The following is a 13,608-nucleotide window of genomic DNA, read 5'->3' on the forward strand; positions in this document are numbered from 1 at the left end:
AGCATCAGCAACTTAGCAAGACCCTAAGCAACTTAGTGAGACTGTCTCAAAAAAAAAAAAGGACTGGGGATGTAGCTAAGTAGTTAAACGCTCCTACATTCAATCCCCAGTACCAAAAACTAAAAAAGGCTAGGGATGTAGCTCAGTGGTAGAGTACCCCTGGGTATTCCCAGCACCACATAAACATACAAAAAGACATCTGAAAGCACAATATAAACATAAAAAGCATTAACAATTCTCACCTTATTTGTGGTGTGGTAATTCCTATTTTGTGGCACGTCTGTTCCAGGAATCTGTTCTGACCCACCACAGTTTCGGGATTGTCCCAACTGGGGCAACTGGGATTAAAAAAAAAAAAAAATGTAAGCAACACCAAACATTCACTTAGAGAGTTAATCTGAGAGAGCTGCTTCAAAATATGACTATAGGTGCTATCCAACCTTGCTTAGCACAGTTCCTGGTGATCTGATCACCAATAGGATCCATAATCAGCCCCTGGAACTGTATCTGGTACATGTTAGGTGCTCAATAAATATCTAATAAATACTTGAACTAGTAAAAGGATTCAGCCCTGGAAATATGGGATTAAATCTGAGTCAACTTTAGGAAACAGAATTATAATAAATATCTAAATATTAGTAGTAGATCAGTATACAGAGGGAAAAACCCCAAAGACATCAAGTTTAAAATAAATAAAATAAAATCTGCTTCTGTTACCTACAAGCTCAGTGGCCATGGGTAACTTACTGAATCTCATGTATTGCAATGAGGATTAAAGGGGACAATTATATAAAGTGTCTCTCACAGAAACCGATAATAGGAATTTTCATCATCACCAACATCATCATCACCATTGTTCAGACCATAATTGGCTTCCTTTTATGTTCACACTGCATTTTAAAACAATTACTTTTTATAATTATTATGTGCCAGGTACTATGCTAACTGCTGTAGAAAAACCCTTCTATCCTTCTTTAATCTTCACCACAACTCTATTGGGTTGATGTTTTTATTATCAAAAACAATACACACAGTTTTAAAAAAAACAAATTCATAAAGAGAAAACTACATGTAAGAGATCTTCATTGTAGCATTACTTAACAAGAGCAAAAACCAGGGGGAAATCCAATAAGGAGGGTTAATTAAACTAAGGCACTGAATGGAAAATCAGGTAACCACTGCTATTTTTAACAGGCTTTTAAAAGCAATTTTTAGGTTCATAGCAAAATCCATTAGGAAGTAGAGTTCTCACAGGCCTTCTTCCCCCTAACACACAAACTCTCACAGTAATAACATCCCACACCAAAGTAGTACATTTGTTACAATGAACATTCCTTGTCACATCCTAGGCACCCAAAGTTATGGTTTACATTAGAAATTATTATTTTTAACACAAAAAGGCTTATAATATGGATAAAATTATAGGCAAAAACATGACTGTATATGGGTAAATCTAGGAAGCAACAAAAAAAAGTGCTATTTTGTTATTTTATTACATTAGAATTATAGATAACAACTGGGGATGTGGCTCGGTGGTAAAGTACTTGCCTAGCATGCATGGGGCCATGGGTTCGATCCCCAGTACTAGTGGGAGAAAAAAGAACTGTGACTAAGTTTAGGAATCCAGTTTCCAAGCCTTCAGTAATGTTTTATTACCTTTACAATAAAAAAGGGTGGGGAGGGAGCAGGAAGAGAGTTAATCCCTCGATTCTGGTATATTCCAAGAAGAGATGGGACACATGGAATGAAAATGATTTTCCTCTTTAATCTTAATGAAGGAAAATAGAATTTCTAATTGTGGAACATTACTAGTCACATTTCTTTCCAAACAAGGATATTAAAAGATTAGTCAGAATCCTTCTGGTAAGTCCCAGGGACACTTGTACTTTATTTAATTCCTGTATCAAGAAGGTTTTATAAAACAGGGACTAAACACCTCCCATGACATCACACACATCATTGTAATAGCCGATCTAGAACACAACAGTCCATCTAGAATGCAAGCATTTAAACCAGTTCAAAGAACACAACCAAGAACATCTTCAACAGGCTGTGCTTTAGATTAAGTTCCCTTCTATTAGGTTATTATGATCTTTGTCTTGCCCACAGCTCCAGGAGTAATTGATGGATTCCTTCTGTGACTGTGCCATCACCTACTGTATTTTTGTCCCTCCTTTAATGATGAGTAAACATTTCACACTACCCTGAACTGCTGAAGCACTTATGTACTTAGTACCGAGGACGACATCTAGTTGTCCCACACCTATGCTTATCCATAAACACACACACTTACTTTTTTGTATTATTCAATATTGCCCCTGCTCCCTCAAAAAGATTCATTTGACCATTCAAGACCTCAATTTTTCGTTTTAACTCAAAGGACAATAACACATAACTTTTTTAAAGAGAAAAGACGCCCTGAAACATTGAAATGTCACTTTTTCAAAGAGGATTTCTCTGCACACCTTATCTAAAAACAGGTTCCTTTCAATCTGCTATTCTCTGCCATAGTATCAATGTGTTCATTTCTTTGATAGTACTCATTATAATCTATAATTATATATTTATTTATGTACTTGCTCATTCTCAATCACCACTACCAAAAATTAAACATGAAGGTTAGAACTAGGTATCACCAAAATCAAGTGCAGTGCATTGCACAAGGGAAATCCTCAAATATTTTTTGAGTGAATAAATCTTACACCTGTACTTTTTTTACTTCTGATTGTTTCCTTCCTGATCTTATCTACACATATGCTTCATTCACCCAACCTCTATTAAATGTCCAGATATGCCAGTCCTTATGTAGGATTTTGGACACAGACAGACTCCTCATCCTCAAAGGGCTATAATCTTGTGAAAAAGAGAAAAAAGGTTTATTGAATATTACATTTTAAATTGTCACCCACATTAAAAAACAAACAAACAAACAAAATATAACCCAGTGTTGGTAAGAATGTAGAGCAACTAGAACTCTCAAGACATTGCTGGTGGGAGTATAAAATGTTAGTCACTTTGAAAAATACTTGGCAGTATCTACTTAAACTGAATGTATATACAACTGTAAGGCTCAGGAATTGTTTCATTAACAGAAATGTATACATATGTCCACTAAGACACGTGAACAAGAATGATTATAGAAGCACTATTCAAAAAAGCCCCCAAGTTGAAACAACCCAATTATCAATCAACAAAAGAATGGACAAATAAATGGTGTCATATTCATATAATAAAATACTACACAATGAGAATAAACTATAACTACAAAAAACAATCTGGATGAATTTCTAGAACAAAGCTGAGTGACAGCAGATAAACAGACTATACACTATATGTATGTAAACAAAGGCAAACTAATCTATAGTAGTTAAGGTAAAAACTATAACCCTGGTTGGAGGTAGTGACTACAAAGGGATGAGAGGCTTCTGCAGTCCTGGTAATGTTCTCTTCCTTGATGTGGATGCTGGGTATTTTTACTTTATAATAATTCACTAAGCTATACACATATGACTCATGCCATTTTTCTATAATTTATCTCAATAAAATATACAAAAATGCTTAAAGATGTGAAACAGTGTAAACAACAGAAATTTGGAAATGGAAGAGTGACCTGGAGTCATTAGAAAATACTTCATAGAAGAGAGCAGGATAAAGAAGATAAAATGAGAATGCAGAGGAGGGGAAACCCAGCACAGTGGAAAGAAAACAGAGTCAGAGATTTAGGCTGAAGCTTCAGATCTATCTGTCTCTTAAATCAAATAAAACAGTGTAAAAGAGGTGTGCAAACTACAACACATAACGGAAGTTAGGACCTGTACTAGACATCTACAGTGATAAACTCTTGCAAAGAGCCCTGGTTAAAAGGAGTACAAGATCTCACTGGTTTGTCTGATTATTTTGGTACTGGAAATTGAACATGGGGTACTTTACCACTGAGCTTTATCCTGAGCCCCTTTTATTTTTAATTTTGAGACAGGGTCTTGTTAAGTTGCTTAGGGCCTCCCTGAGGCTGGCCTCGAATTTGTGATCCTCCAGCTTTAGCCTGAGTCAATAGGATTACAGATGTGGGCCGCCACACCTAGCTAAGATTTCACCCTTATTTTTTGCTTTCAAAAGAGTTCTAAAAGTCAAGGGACTTCCTTGATGAGAGAGAAAGAAAGACAGACTCAAGCAATTTTTAAATGCCACATGGGGGTGTATGTGTCATATAGTTTAACAAAACTATAAGCTCCACCAGGGCACAGTCCATCTTACACTTCTTTTATTTTCTGTCCCAATGTTCAACCCCATTCTGGGCATGTAGACAGTACTTAATAAAAACTAGGTGGATTTTTCTTCTATTTTTTTCAAAGAGAAGGATAATCTGGAGAAGATCCAAAAAAGAACCACAGGAATGATCAAAGGGATGAATAAAAGGTCCTAGTGGAAAGGTTAAAATGAATTGAGGCTGTTTAGCTTGGAGAAAAGGCAACTGAAAAATTAAGGAGTAACTTAGAATAACACTTGAGCTGGAAGAAAATCTCAGTGATCTTCTAGTCCAACCTTTATTCACTTCACAGACGAGGAAACTAAAACCAAGGGAGAGGTTACAACTTGGTGAAGGTAGTTTTAGGACAAAAAAAAAAAAAATTAAGATTCATTTCATACAGTAAGGAGAAAACTCACACAAGTAACATGAACATGCAGAGCAATAAAATTTGTAATTACAACCTACTGAAGCTCTCTTATGTGCCCAGAACTTCTATGCTTTATGTCTTACTTATCTCACAGCAACTGTTCAGCTGATACTATTTCCTTCCCATTTTAGAAATTAGGACACTAAATAATGCTCATTAAGGACTACAATATATATTTAAAGCTATGTTCTGTCCCTTCTAATAAGTTGCCTTTAAAAACCTGAGTTAGAGTTCAACAACACAGATTCAACACCCAGATAATTTTATTGGAGAACAGAATTCAGAGGATTCCATTCTCCAATAAAAGGAACCACGTTTCCTTGAAGAAATGATTAAATGTAGAGCTAGAGCACGGAAAATACAACCTAAAACATCTTGTGGTACCAGGAAATAAGGGAGCATTCAAAAAATGATGGAGGCGTGTAGAAAGAAACTTGAAGGTATTCCCAATAGCCAATACTGTAACAAATGGATCACAAAACAACTAATTAGAAAATGGATTATAAATCATGAAAGAAAATAAATATCCACAGGCTCAAACTGATATAAATAATTGGGTAAGTAAATAAGTGGGGAAGAAGTGACAGCTCTTCCTTACAAAAGACTTCTAGTTAATAAACGTAGGAATGATGAAAATAAAAATCACCACTAGGCAAACACCACGGTAATAACTGTTGTAATCAGAAACCATCAAGAGTAATCACATATAGCTTGGCATAGTGGCATATGCCTATAATCCCAGTTATTCAGGAGGATGGAAAATTAGAGGCCAGCCTGGGCAGCTCAGCAAGACCCTGTCTCAAATAATAAAGAGGGCTAGAAATGTAGCTCAGTGGTAGAGTGCCCCTGGGTTTAATCCCCAATAGCAAACAAACAAATTAAAATTTATCATATTATCATATAATCCAGCTAACCCAGCAATCCAATTCTGGGCATATATTAAAAGAATTCAAAGGATCTCAAAGAGATTATTTACACGTTCACTATAGTGGGTTTTGTTTGTGGTACTAGGTATTGAACCCAGGGTGCTCTTCCACTAAGCTGCATCCTCCGTCCTTTTCATTTTTTTGTTTTGAGATAGGTCTCACTTAAGTTGCCCAGACTAGTCTCAAACTTTCTCTCCTCCTGCCTTAGTCTCCAGAGTAGCTAGAATTACAGGTATGCTTCACCATGCCCAGCTCACTGCAGCACTACTAAGAGGTAGAAGACACCCAAATCCCCATTGACCCAGATAGATTAAAAATTTAAAAAGTGATACATATACAACGGAATATTATGCAGGCTTTTAAAAAAAAAAAAAAAAGTAAATCCTATCACATGCTACAACATGGATGAACCATGAAGACATTATGCTAAGTGAGGTAAGTCAGTCATAAAAGGTCACATACTATACAATTCCACTTACATGAGGTACCTAGAGTAAAGAAACACCCTATTAAAAATAAGAAAAAATAGGGGCAGGGATTTGGCTCAGTGGTAGAGTGCTTGCCCAGTATGCATGAGGCAATAGATTTGATCCCCAGTACGAAAAAATTAAAATTTAAATTTAAAATGTGTATCTAAGCTTATGATGTCAAGGGGGGGGCTAATTTTAATATGAAATAAAGGCTTATCAAATAAAGGCTATCTAAATAACATGAATAAAATCTACTCTAATAAGTGAAAAGAAGCCAGAATATAACACTCTCTGGATATTTGTTAAGGTACTTAAGGGAAAAAATTAGTATACACACACAAACATAAAGGCAGGGAAAGACCCAATGGAGATGAAAATACCAATGTTTTCAGATGTGAAGTCATAGGTGAATGTTATTCACTTTATCTCTAAAGTATTCGTATGAATAACAAAAATTAGGAGAAATAAAACCCTTCACAATGTGTCCAATGTTAACTATATTATAATGAATCATGTAGTCAATAGTAAACTAAGGCCTCAAATAACTGTTTCTTGGATTTTACGTTCATAAAAAGGAAAAAGAAAAAGAACATTTCTCACCTCAAATAAAGGTAGCATAAAGCAGCTTCCAAAAGAAACTGAAAAAAGTTAACTCATGGGAGGGGTTAGCGTTAGGGTTAGTGTTAGGGTTAGAGTTAGGGTTAGGGAGGGTGGCAAGAATGGAGGAAGGAAGGACTGTATAGAGGGAAAAGAGTGGTGGGAGGGATGGGGGGAAGGGAAAAAATAACAGAATGAATCAAACAACATTACCCTATGTAAATTTATGATTACACAAATAGTATGCCTTTACTCCATGTACAAACAGAGAAACAACATGTATCCCATTTGTTTACAATTTTAAAAAAGTTAACTCAGAGATGAATATCTGGAAAAACTCCCCAACAGTAAAAATCATCAGACTATAATATGGCATCCTAGGCTAAGATCCATTGCTGGGGTATTTAGAAGCAACACCCTAGACACCATATTGTAGGAGTCAATCCTGAGCTGGTACCATAGAGACCCAGAGTGGTCTCATGAGGTTTTTTCATCACACGATTTGGTTGGCTAATCTATAAATACATGACATTTGCACATAAACACTAGGTTTTCATACCAAGCAAAGACAACAAACCTTACCTGGGAAGTGCCAGACAGAGTCCGGCCCCACTGTCCTTGGCTAAGAGACACTGGTACCAATCGGCTGCATACTGGAACCCACTGGGAGATGCTAGTCTGGTTCCTCTAGAGAAAGAAAAACATTGTTTGTTGGTCAGGAACCTATATCAGACTCTATATGTAGAAGGCAAATTATTCTTGAGACATTGTGATATAATAAGAAATATGTCTTAGATCCTGGCACAAAGCTCCTAAACCCTTAGAATTTGAGTCATAGGAAGAAGTGTCTTATTGTTTATAATAAGCCCCTCTCAACCTTACACTAATGAGATGACCCTTGGAAGATGAGGGGTTGGTTGCCAGAAGAATGAACCACATACACAGAGGGCTGAAACTTTCACTCCAACATTTAAATCTCACAATAACCACCCAGTGACCTACACATGTTGTTATTACTCCATATTACCCCACATACACAGAAAAGGAAGTAGATATGCATATAATAAGTAACTTCCCAATGTCACATGGTCAGTAAAAACCAGGTATAAGATTGGAACAGAGGCAGCCCACTCTAAAATCCATGCTCATTTATGATATGAAAAGGTAAAGGGATTATCTCCAAGGTCCCTTCTAACTCTAACACTAAACATAGGTAGGTTTTTTTGTTGTTTTTTTGTTGTTGTTGTTGTTGTTGTTTTTGGGGGATTTTTGCTTTTGTGGTTTTGTTTTTTGTTTGTTTTTTGTTTTTGTTTTTGTTTTGGTAACAGGCATTGAACCCAGGGGCACTTAACTATTGAGCCATATCCCCAGTCCTTTTTATGTTTATTTTGAGACAGGGTCTCACTAAGTTGCTTAGGGCCTTGCTAAATTGCTAAGGCTGGTTGTGAACTTGCAATCCTCCTGCCACAGCCTCCCAAGCCACTGGGATTATAGGCATGTACCACCATGCCTGGCTACATAGAGAACTGATTAAAATAGCAAACTGTAGAAAGAGTCATACACTTGAAATCAGAAAGCACTAAGACACCTCTTGGTTCCTCTGTTCACAAGTTACATATTAGTTAACAACCTGTGTGGGGCTTGATTGTCTCTTCTGTGAAATTAAGATTAAATCCCTACTTCTCATGATTAAAAAATAATAAAAACAAACATAGCTTGCAGAATGTTCAGTATCAAATATTAAACTAAATCTGATCTTCATTTCCTTGAGAGTAGGAAGGGTTAGGGTAGAATGGAGAAAGGCATTAGATTTTTAAATATACAGATACTTTCTAAAGTGTCTCAAAGTTCTAAACTTGTATAATTGTTCCTTTCTACAAGGAAAAAATAAAATAAAAATAAAACTGTATAAAAGCTCTTTGATAATCAAAAAACGAACCATTTTCTTAAAATATTGTTTTTAACCTGGCATTCTGAACCACTGTTCCTGGGGGAAAGACATTGTTAGATCCTGCAAGCCTCTGGTCACAAAATTTTCATCAGCCAATATATAGATAACTTTTTTTTTATATGTGCCCAGTTTAATAGTCATTAGCACTGATCTCACAGCCAACAGCACTATAACTCACTCCTGAACAAAACTTAGATATCTGACACATGTAAGGTGTGCCACATCCTTCTTACACTTAGCCATGCTAGACAACATTTCAGCACTACATTTGGGGGCCATTTTAAACAAGTACATCAACAGCAAAGCACAAAATATGAAAAACATGGTACTACATAGACCATGAAAAGGATACCTTTTACAGCATGAAAGCTGAAATAGAAAGGCAGAATGTTGCCTTGTTTGACCTCAGCTGGCAACAATGAAAACTGGTGGCTCAAATTTCTCACTCCTCTGAACATGTCTGCAAATAACTAAAAGCACCTGAGTTATTGATTTTGTTTTTACAAATAAAATTCAGCAACCAGGTAATTAATTAATAAATACAGAATACATGAATAAAGACCAATAATAATCACCAAATTTACTAATTCCCATGATACCTATATTCTGAATGCCATGGTTACTAAATCAATTACATAGTCCAAACAACAGATACTACTGTAACGAACTCCTGCAGGTTACCAGGTGACATACAACAAAATGATGCTTCCAGCCAGAAGCAGCAGAGAATGTCTAAACACCCTCAAAAACTATTGAGCTGGGGATGTAGTTCAGTGGTACAGGATGTGCCTACTATGCACAAGGCCCTGGGTTCCATCTCCAGCACCAATTTTAAAAATAACAATAATAATAATAATTACTGAACACATAGCCTTCTCCCACTTTGTTGGGAGTTTTCAAAAGATTGACTACATACAAGAAGAATTTGACCAAATCAGGTCAGGTTTCTGTGAAAGAAAGGAGTTAATAAATATGGCAAGGGAGAAGGGTAGAATAACCCTGTGATGGTGGATTGAATTAGATTTAGAGTAATTGGTGTGTTTAATATATGGAGACATAAGAAAGAAATGCATATGTGTTCATGTATATTATTTCTTACCCATGTCTTGATAGGGCCTGGAAACAATGACACTCCAATAGCAATAAGCACACACAGCATCCAGCTTTGCTTTCTAAATGGCAAAATCTTCTAGAAGGATCTAAACTCTTCTGGGGGAAAGTCAACTCCAGAATGAGGCTGATGCTCCTCAAAGCCTTGTTCTCAAAGAAATTGTATTATTTTACCAGCCTGACCATCCCTTCCCCTTTACTCAGTCTTCCCTTAGTACAGACCTTCATCACATCTAGAATTACTTAAGTGGTTTCTGACCAACTGGAGGACTCTAATCTCAGTCTCCTCTAATTGATCTATCCATCCACAACTGCTGCAGGAATCTATTAAAACAAAAATCTAGGGCTGGAGTTGTGGCTCAGTGGTAGAATACTTGCCTGGCATGTGTGAAGCACTGGGTTCCATTCTCAGCACTGCATATAAATAAATAAAATAAAGGTCCATCAACAACTAAATATATATATTGATCTAGTAGTGGGAATGTATTTACTATGTACACAGCCTATAATCCCAGTGACTCTGGAGGCTGAGGCAGCAGGATCAAAAGTTCAAGGCCAGCCTGAGCAACTTAATGAGATCCTGTCTCAAAATAAAAAGAAAAAAAAAAAAAAAAAAAAAAAGGCTGGGGATGTAGCTCAATGGTAGAGTGCCCTTGGGGGTTCAATCCTCAGTGCTGGGGGGGGGCAGGGAAATAAAGAAGAAACACAAGTCTTTCCTTGATCACTTATGGTTGTGGGGAGAAGGAACAACAGGAGAAACTTACTGCAAAGAACCACAGAGAAACTTGGGAGTGATGGATATGTTTATTACTTTTAGTTTAGTGACAGCTTTTCAGGTATCAAAATGATCAAACCTTATCAAATTATACAGCCAGGTACGGTGGTGGTGCACGCCTGTAATCCCAGAAGCTCAGAACACTGAGACAGGAGGATGGCCAGTTCTAAGCCAGCCTCAGCAAAAGTGAGGCACTAAGCAACTCAGTGAGACCCTGTCTCTAAACAAAATACAAAATAGAGCTGGGGATGTGACTCAGTGGTCAAGTGCCCCTTAATTCAACCCCCTGTACCAAAAAAAAAAAAAAAAAGTATCAAATCGTACACATGTAATTTATGGTATGTTGGTTACTCCTCAATTTAGAAAAATTAGGCAAAAAAAAATAAGTGAATCAAAAAAACCTTTAAAAAATACAAGGTTAAACTTGCTTAAGGGCTGGAGTTGTGGCTCAGTGGTAGAGCACCTGCCTAGCAAGTGTGAGGCACTGGGTTTGATTCTCAGCACTACATATAAATAAATAAAGGTTCATCAACAATTAATAATTTTTTTTTAAAAACTTGCTTAAAATACTTTAAAGGCTCCCCTCTGCCTTCAGAATAAACCTCATGATACCCAAGGCCTCTTCCACTTCTCTGAGTGCTCCTAAGTCCAGTCAAACAGATTTACTTAACAGCTCCTTGATTATCTAACAGAATAAACTAACTCTTTTTCTCTATGGCATTTTCCCATATCTCATAATCTCACTTACCTCAAGCATCTCTTCCCTGTCTGCAAGTGCTTTTCTATTCTGCTCCCATACCTGTAGCTGTACCTGGTATAAACTTCTAGTATAGCTTTCCAAGTATTATATTAGTAGCTTTCTATCTCTTCTATTAGATTATAAACTTGAATTAAGATTTGGATTTTTTGTGCACAGTGCTTTGTATAGTTCCTAGAATGTAGTAAACACTCAAAACAGTTGCTGAGTTAAAAAGGGAAGCAATAATTTAAACATAATAACTGATTTTCTAATCAACCCTAGCAACCTTACTGATTAAGAAAAATTTGAGGTTTAAGAGAACTTGCTCAACAAGACTCTCAGGCTCCTAGACAGGTACACTTTACTGTATTTGTTAATTCCTCACAATACTTAGTCACCTTCAACTAATCCTAAAGGAGTTTTCATTGCTTTATCATGTTACACAGTAACATTAAGAAGACCTTAGGGAATCAGGCTCTGTGGCGCACACCTGTGATCCCATGTGTTTCCAGTCACTAGGGAGGCTGTGGTAGGACTGAAAACTCAAGGTCATCTTGGACAACTTAGTGAGTCTCTATCTCAAAAGAAAATTTAAGCCAGGCATGGTGGCACATGTCTGTGATCCCAGTTACTGGGTGGCTGGGAGAGGGCTGAAGTAGAAGAATGGCAAGTTCAAGGACAGCCTCAGCAACTCAGTGAGGCCCTAAGCAATTCAGCAAGACTCTGTCTCAAAATATAAAGGGCTAGGGGTATGGCTCAGTGGTTAAATACCCCTGGGTTAAATCCCCAGTACCAAAAAAATAAATAAATTAACAAAAATAAAATTATATATAAAGGGGCTAGGGATGTAGCTCAACAATAGCACCCCAGGGTTCAATCCCCAGTACCATTTAGAAGGTGGGAAGGAGGGGAAGCAGGAGGAGGAGAAAACCACCTCTGGGAATTAGAGTATAAAGTAAAAGGAATTTTCTTATCTAAACTTGCACTCACTATATCAAAAAGATAGTTAAGCTGGGCATGGTGGTACACATGCCTGAAATCCCAGCAATTCAGGAAGCTGAGGAAGGAGGATTGCAAGTTTGAGACCAGACTGAGCAACTTAGTGAGACCCTGTCTCAACATGTAGCTCAGTGGTAGAGCACCCCTGGGTTTATCTCCAGTAACAAATAATAATAAGAACAATTAGAGAAGAAAGAAACGGGAGATAAAAAGATGAGTCTAACAGAAGGCAGGCAAAGAGGTGGTTTCTATGGAAGCTACCATCTAAAAAGTGGTATGCTCAGGGACAAGAACATATAAGATAGCTAGGGCAGCCAAAAACTTCCAAGGCAAGTCAAGGTGTTCACCTCACCTTGATTGCCCAATAAATTTTTCATCTTTTTCCCAAAAATATCCATCTTAAAAACTGGATAATTTAGAGCTGGGGTTATAGCTCAGTGGTACAGCTGTTCAACCCACAGCACTACAAAAAGTAAACAAATAATTTAGAACATACTAGATGCCACTTCCCCTGATGTCCTCAGACATGAATCAATTCCTACCCCAGCATCAACAATTACTTCACCAAGTAAATCTTCCTGTAACAGGAACGATTCCTCAAATATTCACTGAGCTCCTGCTGTACTGAGCGTACAGCACTTTGGTAGGCTGGCAAGGAATAAAAGAAGTAAAACAGCAGTCATATATTGTAAGCCATATATTAAAAAATTAAAACTGTAAGTGTAAAATAACTTAAAAGATAGCCAGAGGCAGGAATAGGTAATGTCTGCTATAAAAGACAATGTCCTTGACCCAGTTTTTTAAAGACTTGCTAAAATTAACTGTCCCATCCCTCTATGATTAGGAACCAAACTCTGGTATCCTAGAAACCTTTTTTCTGGTGCCACTTTCTTCAGCCTTTAATTTCTAGATGTCAGAGTATGTTAGAAAGGGTGAACCTCAGAGCATTGGAACCAAGTCTCAAAAGGTGCAGTAGCTTCCTATATGAGTGTGAAAGAGTCTAGTAGTCTTTCCTTCATTAATTCAAGCAAAAAGTCTCTATCGTATGTGCCAAACACTGTGACCTGCAAAGTGAAAACGACAGATATGGCCGGGGTTCTCGTGCAGCTTTCAACCTAAAAATCTACAGTCAGTCCACTTTACAGTTAAGAATTAAGTTAGGGTCTCCAAAACAAACTCAGAGAACCGCAGAAGCCAAAAGGACTGTAAAAGATACGTGTCCATTTTTCACATGGGGACACTAAGACCGAAAGTGTCTTGCCCAAGGTCACACTTGTGCATCAGTGACAGACAGGGACTAGAACTGGGGTCTTCCGTAACTCCAGTCTGTACCCCAGGCCCTCCTCTCCCTGAGTGGAAGTGGTG

General features: G+C 37.3%; 1 protein-coding gene across 4 annotated transcripts in view; it reads right to left on the reverse strand.

Annotated features, from left to right (window-relative positions):
- The window catches only part of UQCC1 (ubiquinol-cytochrome c reductase complex assembly factor 1), a 93,561-nt gene that overhangs the window by 79,564 nt on the left and 389 nt on the right, over positions 1 to 13,608 (reverse strand). For all 4 annotated transcript variants that reach the window (XM_079128335.1, XM_079128334.1, XM_079128333.1 and 1 more), the window contains exons 2-3: positions 7,252 to 7,356; positions 243 to 338 (exon numbers count right to left, since the gene is read on the reverse strand). In XM_079128335.1, the coding sequence (XP_078984461.1) occupies positions 243 to 338; positions 7,252 to 7,356 (201 nt within the window). The remainder of the gene's footprint in view (positions 1 to 242; positions 339 to 7,251; positions 7,357 to 13,608) is intronic.

This window comes from Sciurus vulgaris (genome assembly GCF_902686455.1).
Source record: "Sciurus vulgaris genome assembly, chromosome: 2".
Classification (NCBI taxonomy): domain Eukaryota; kingdom Metazoa; phylum Chordata; class Mammalia; order Rodentia; family Sciuridae; genus Sciurus; species Sciurus vulgaris.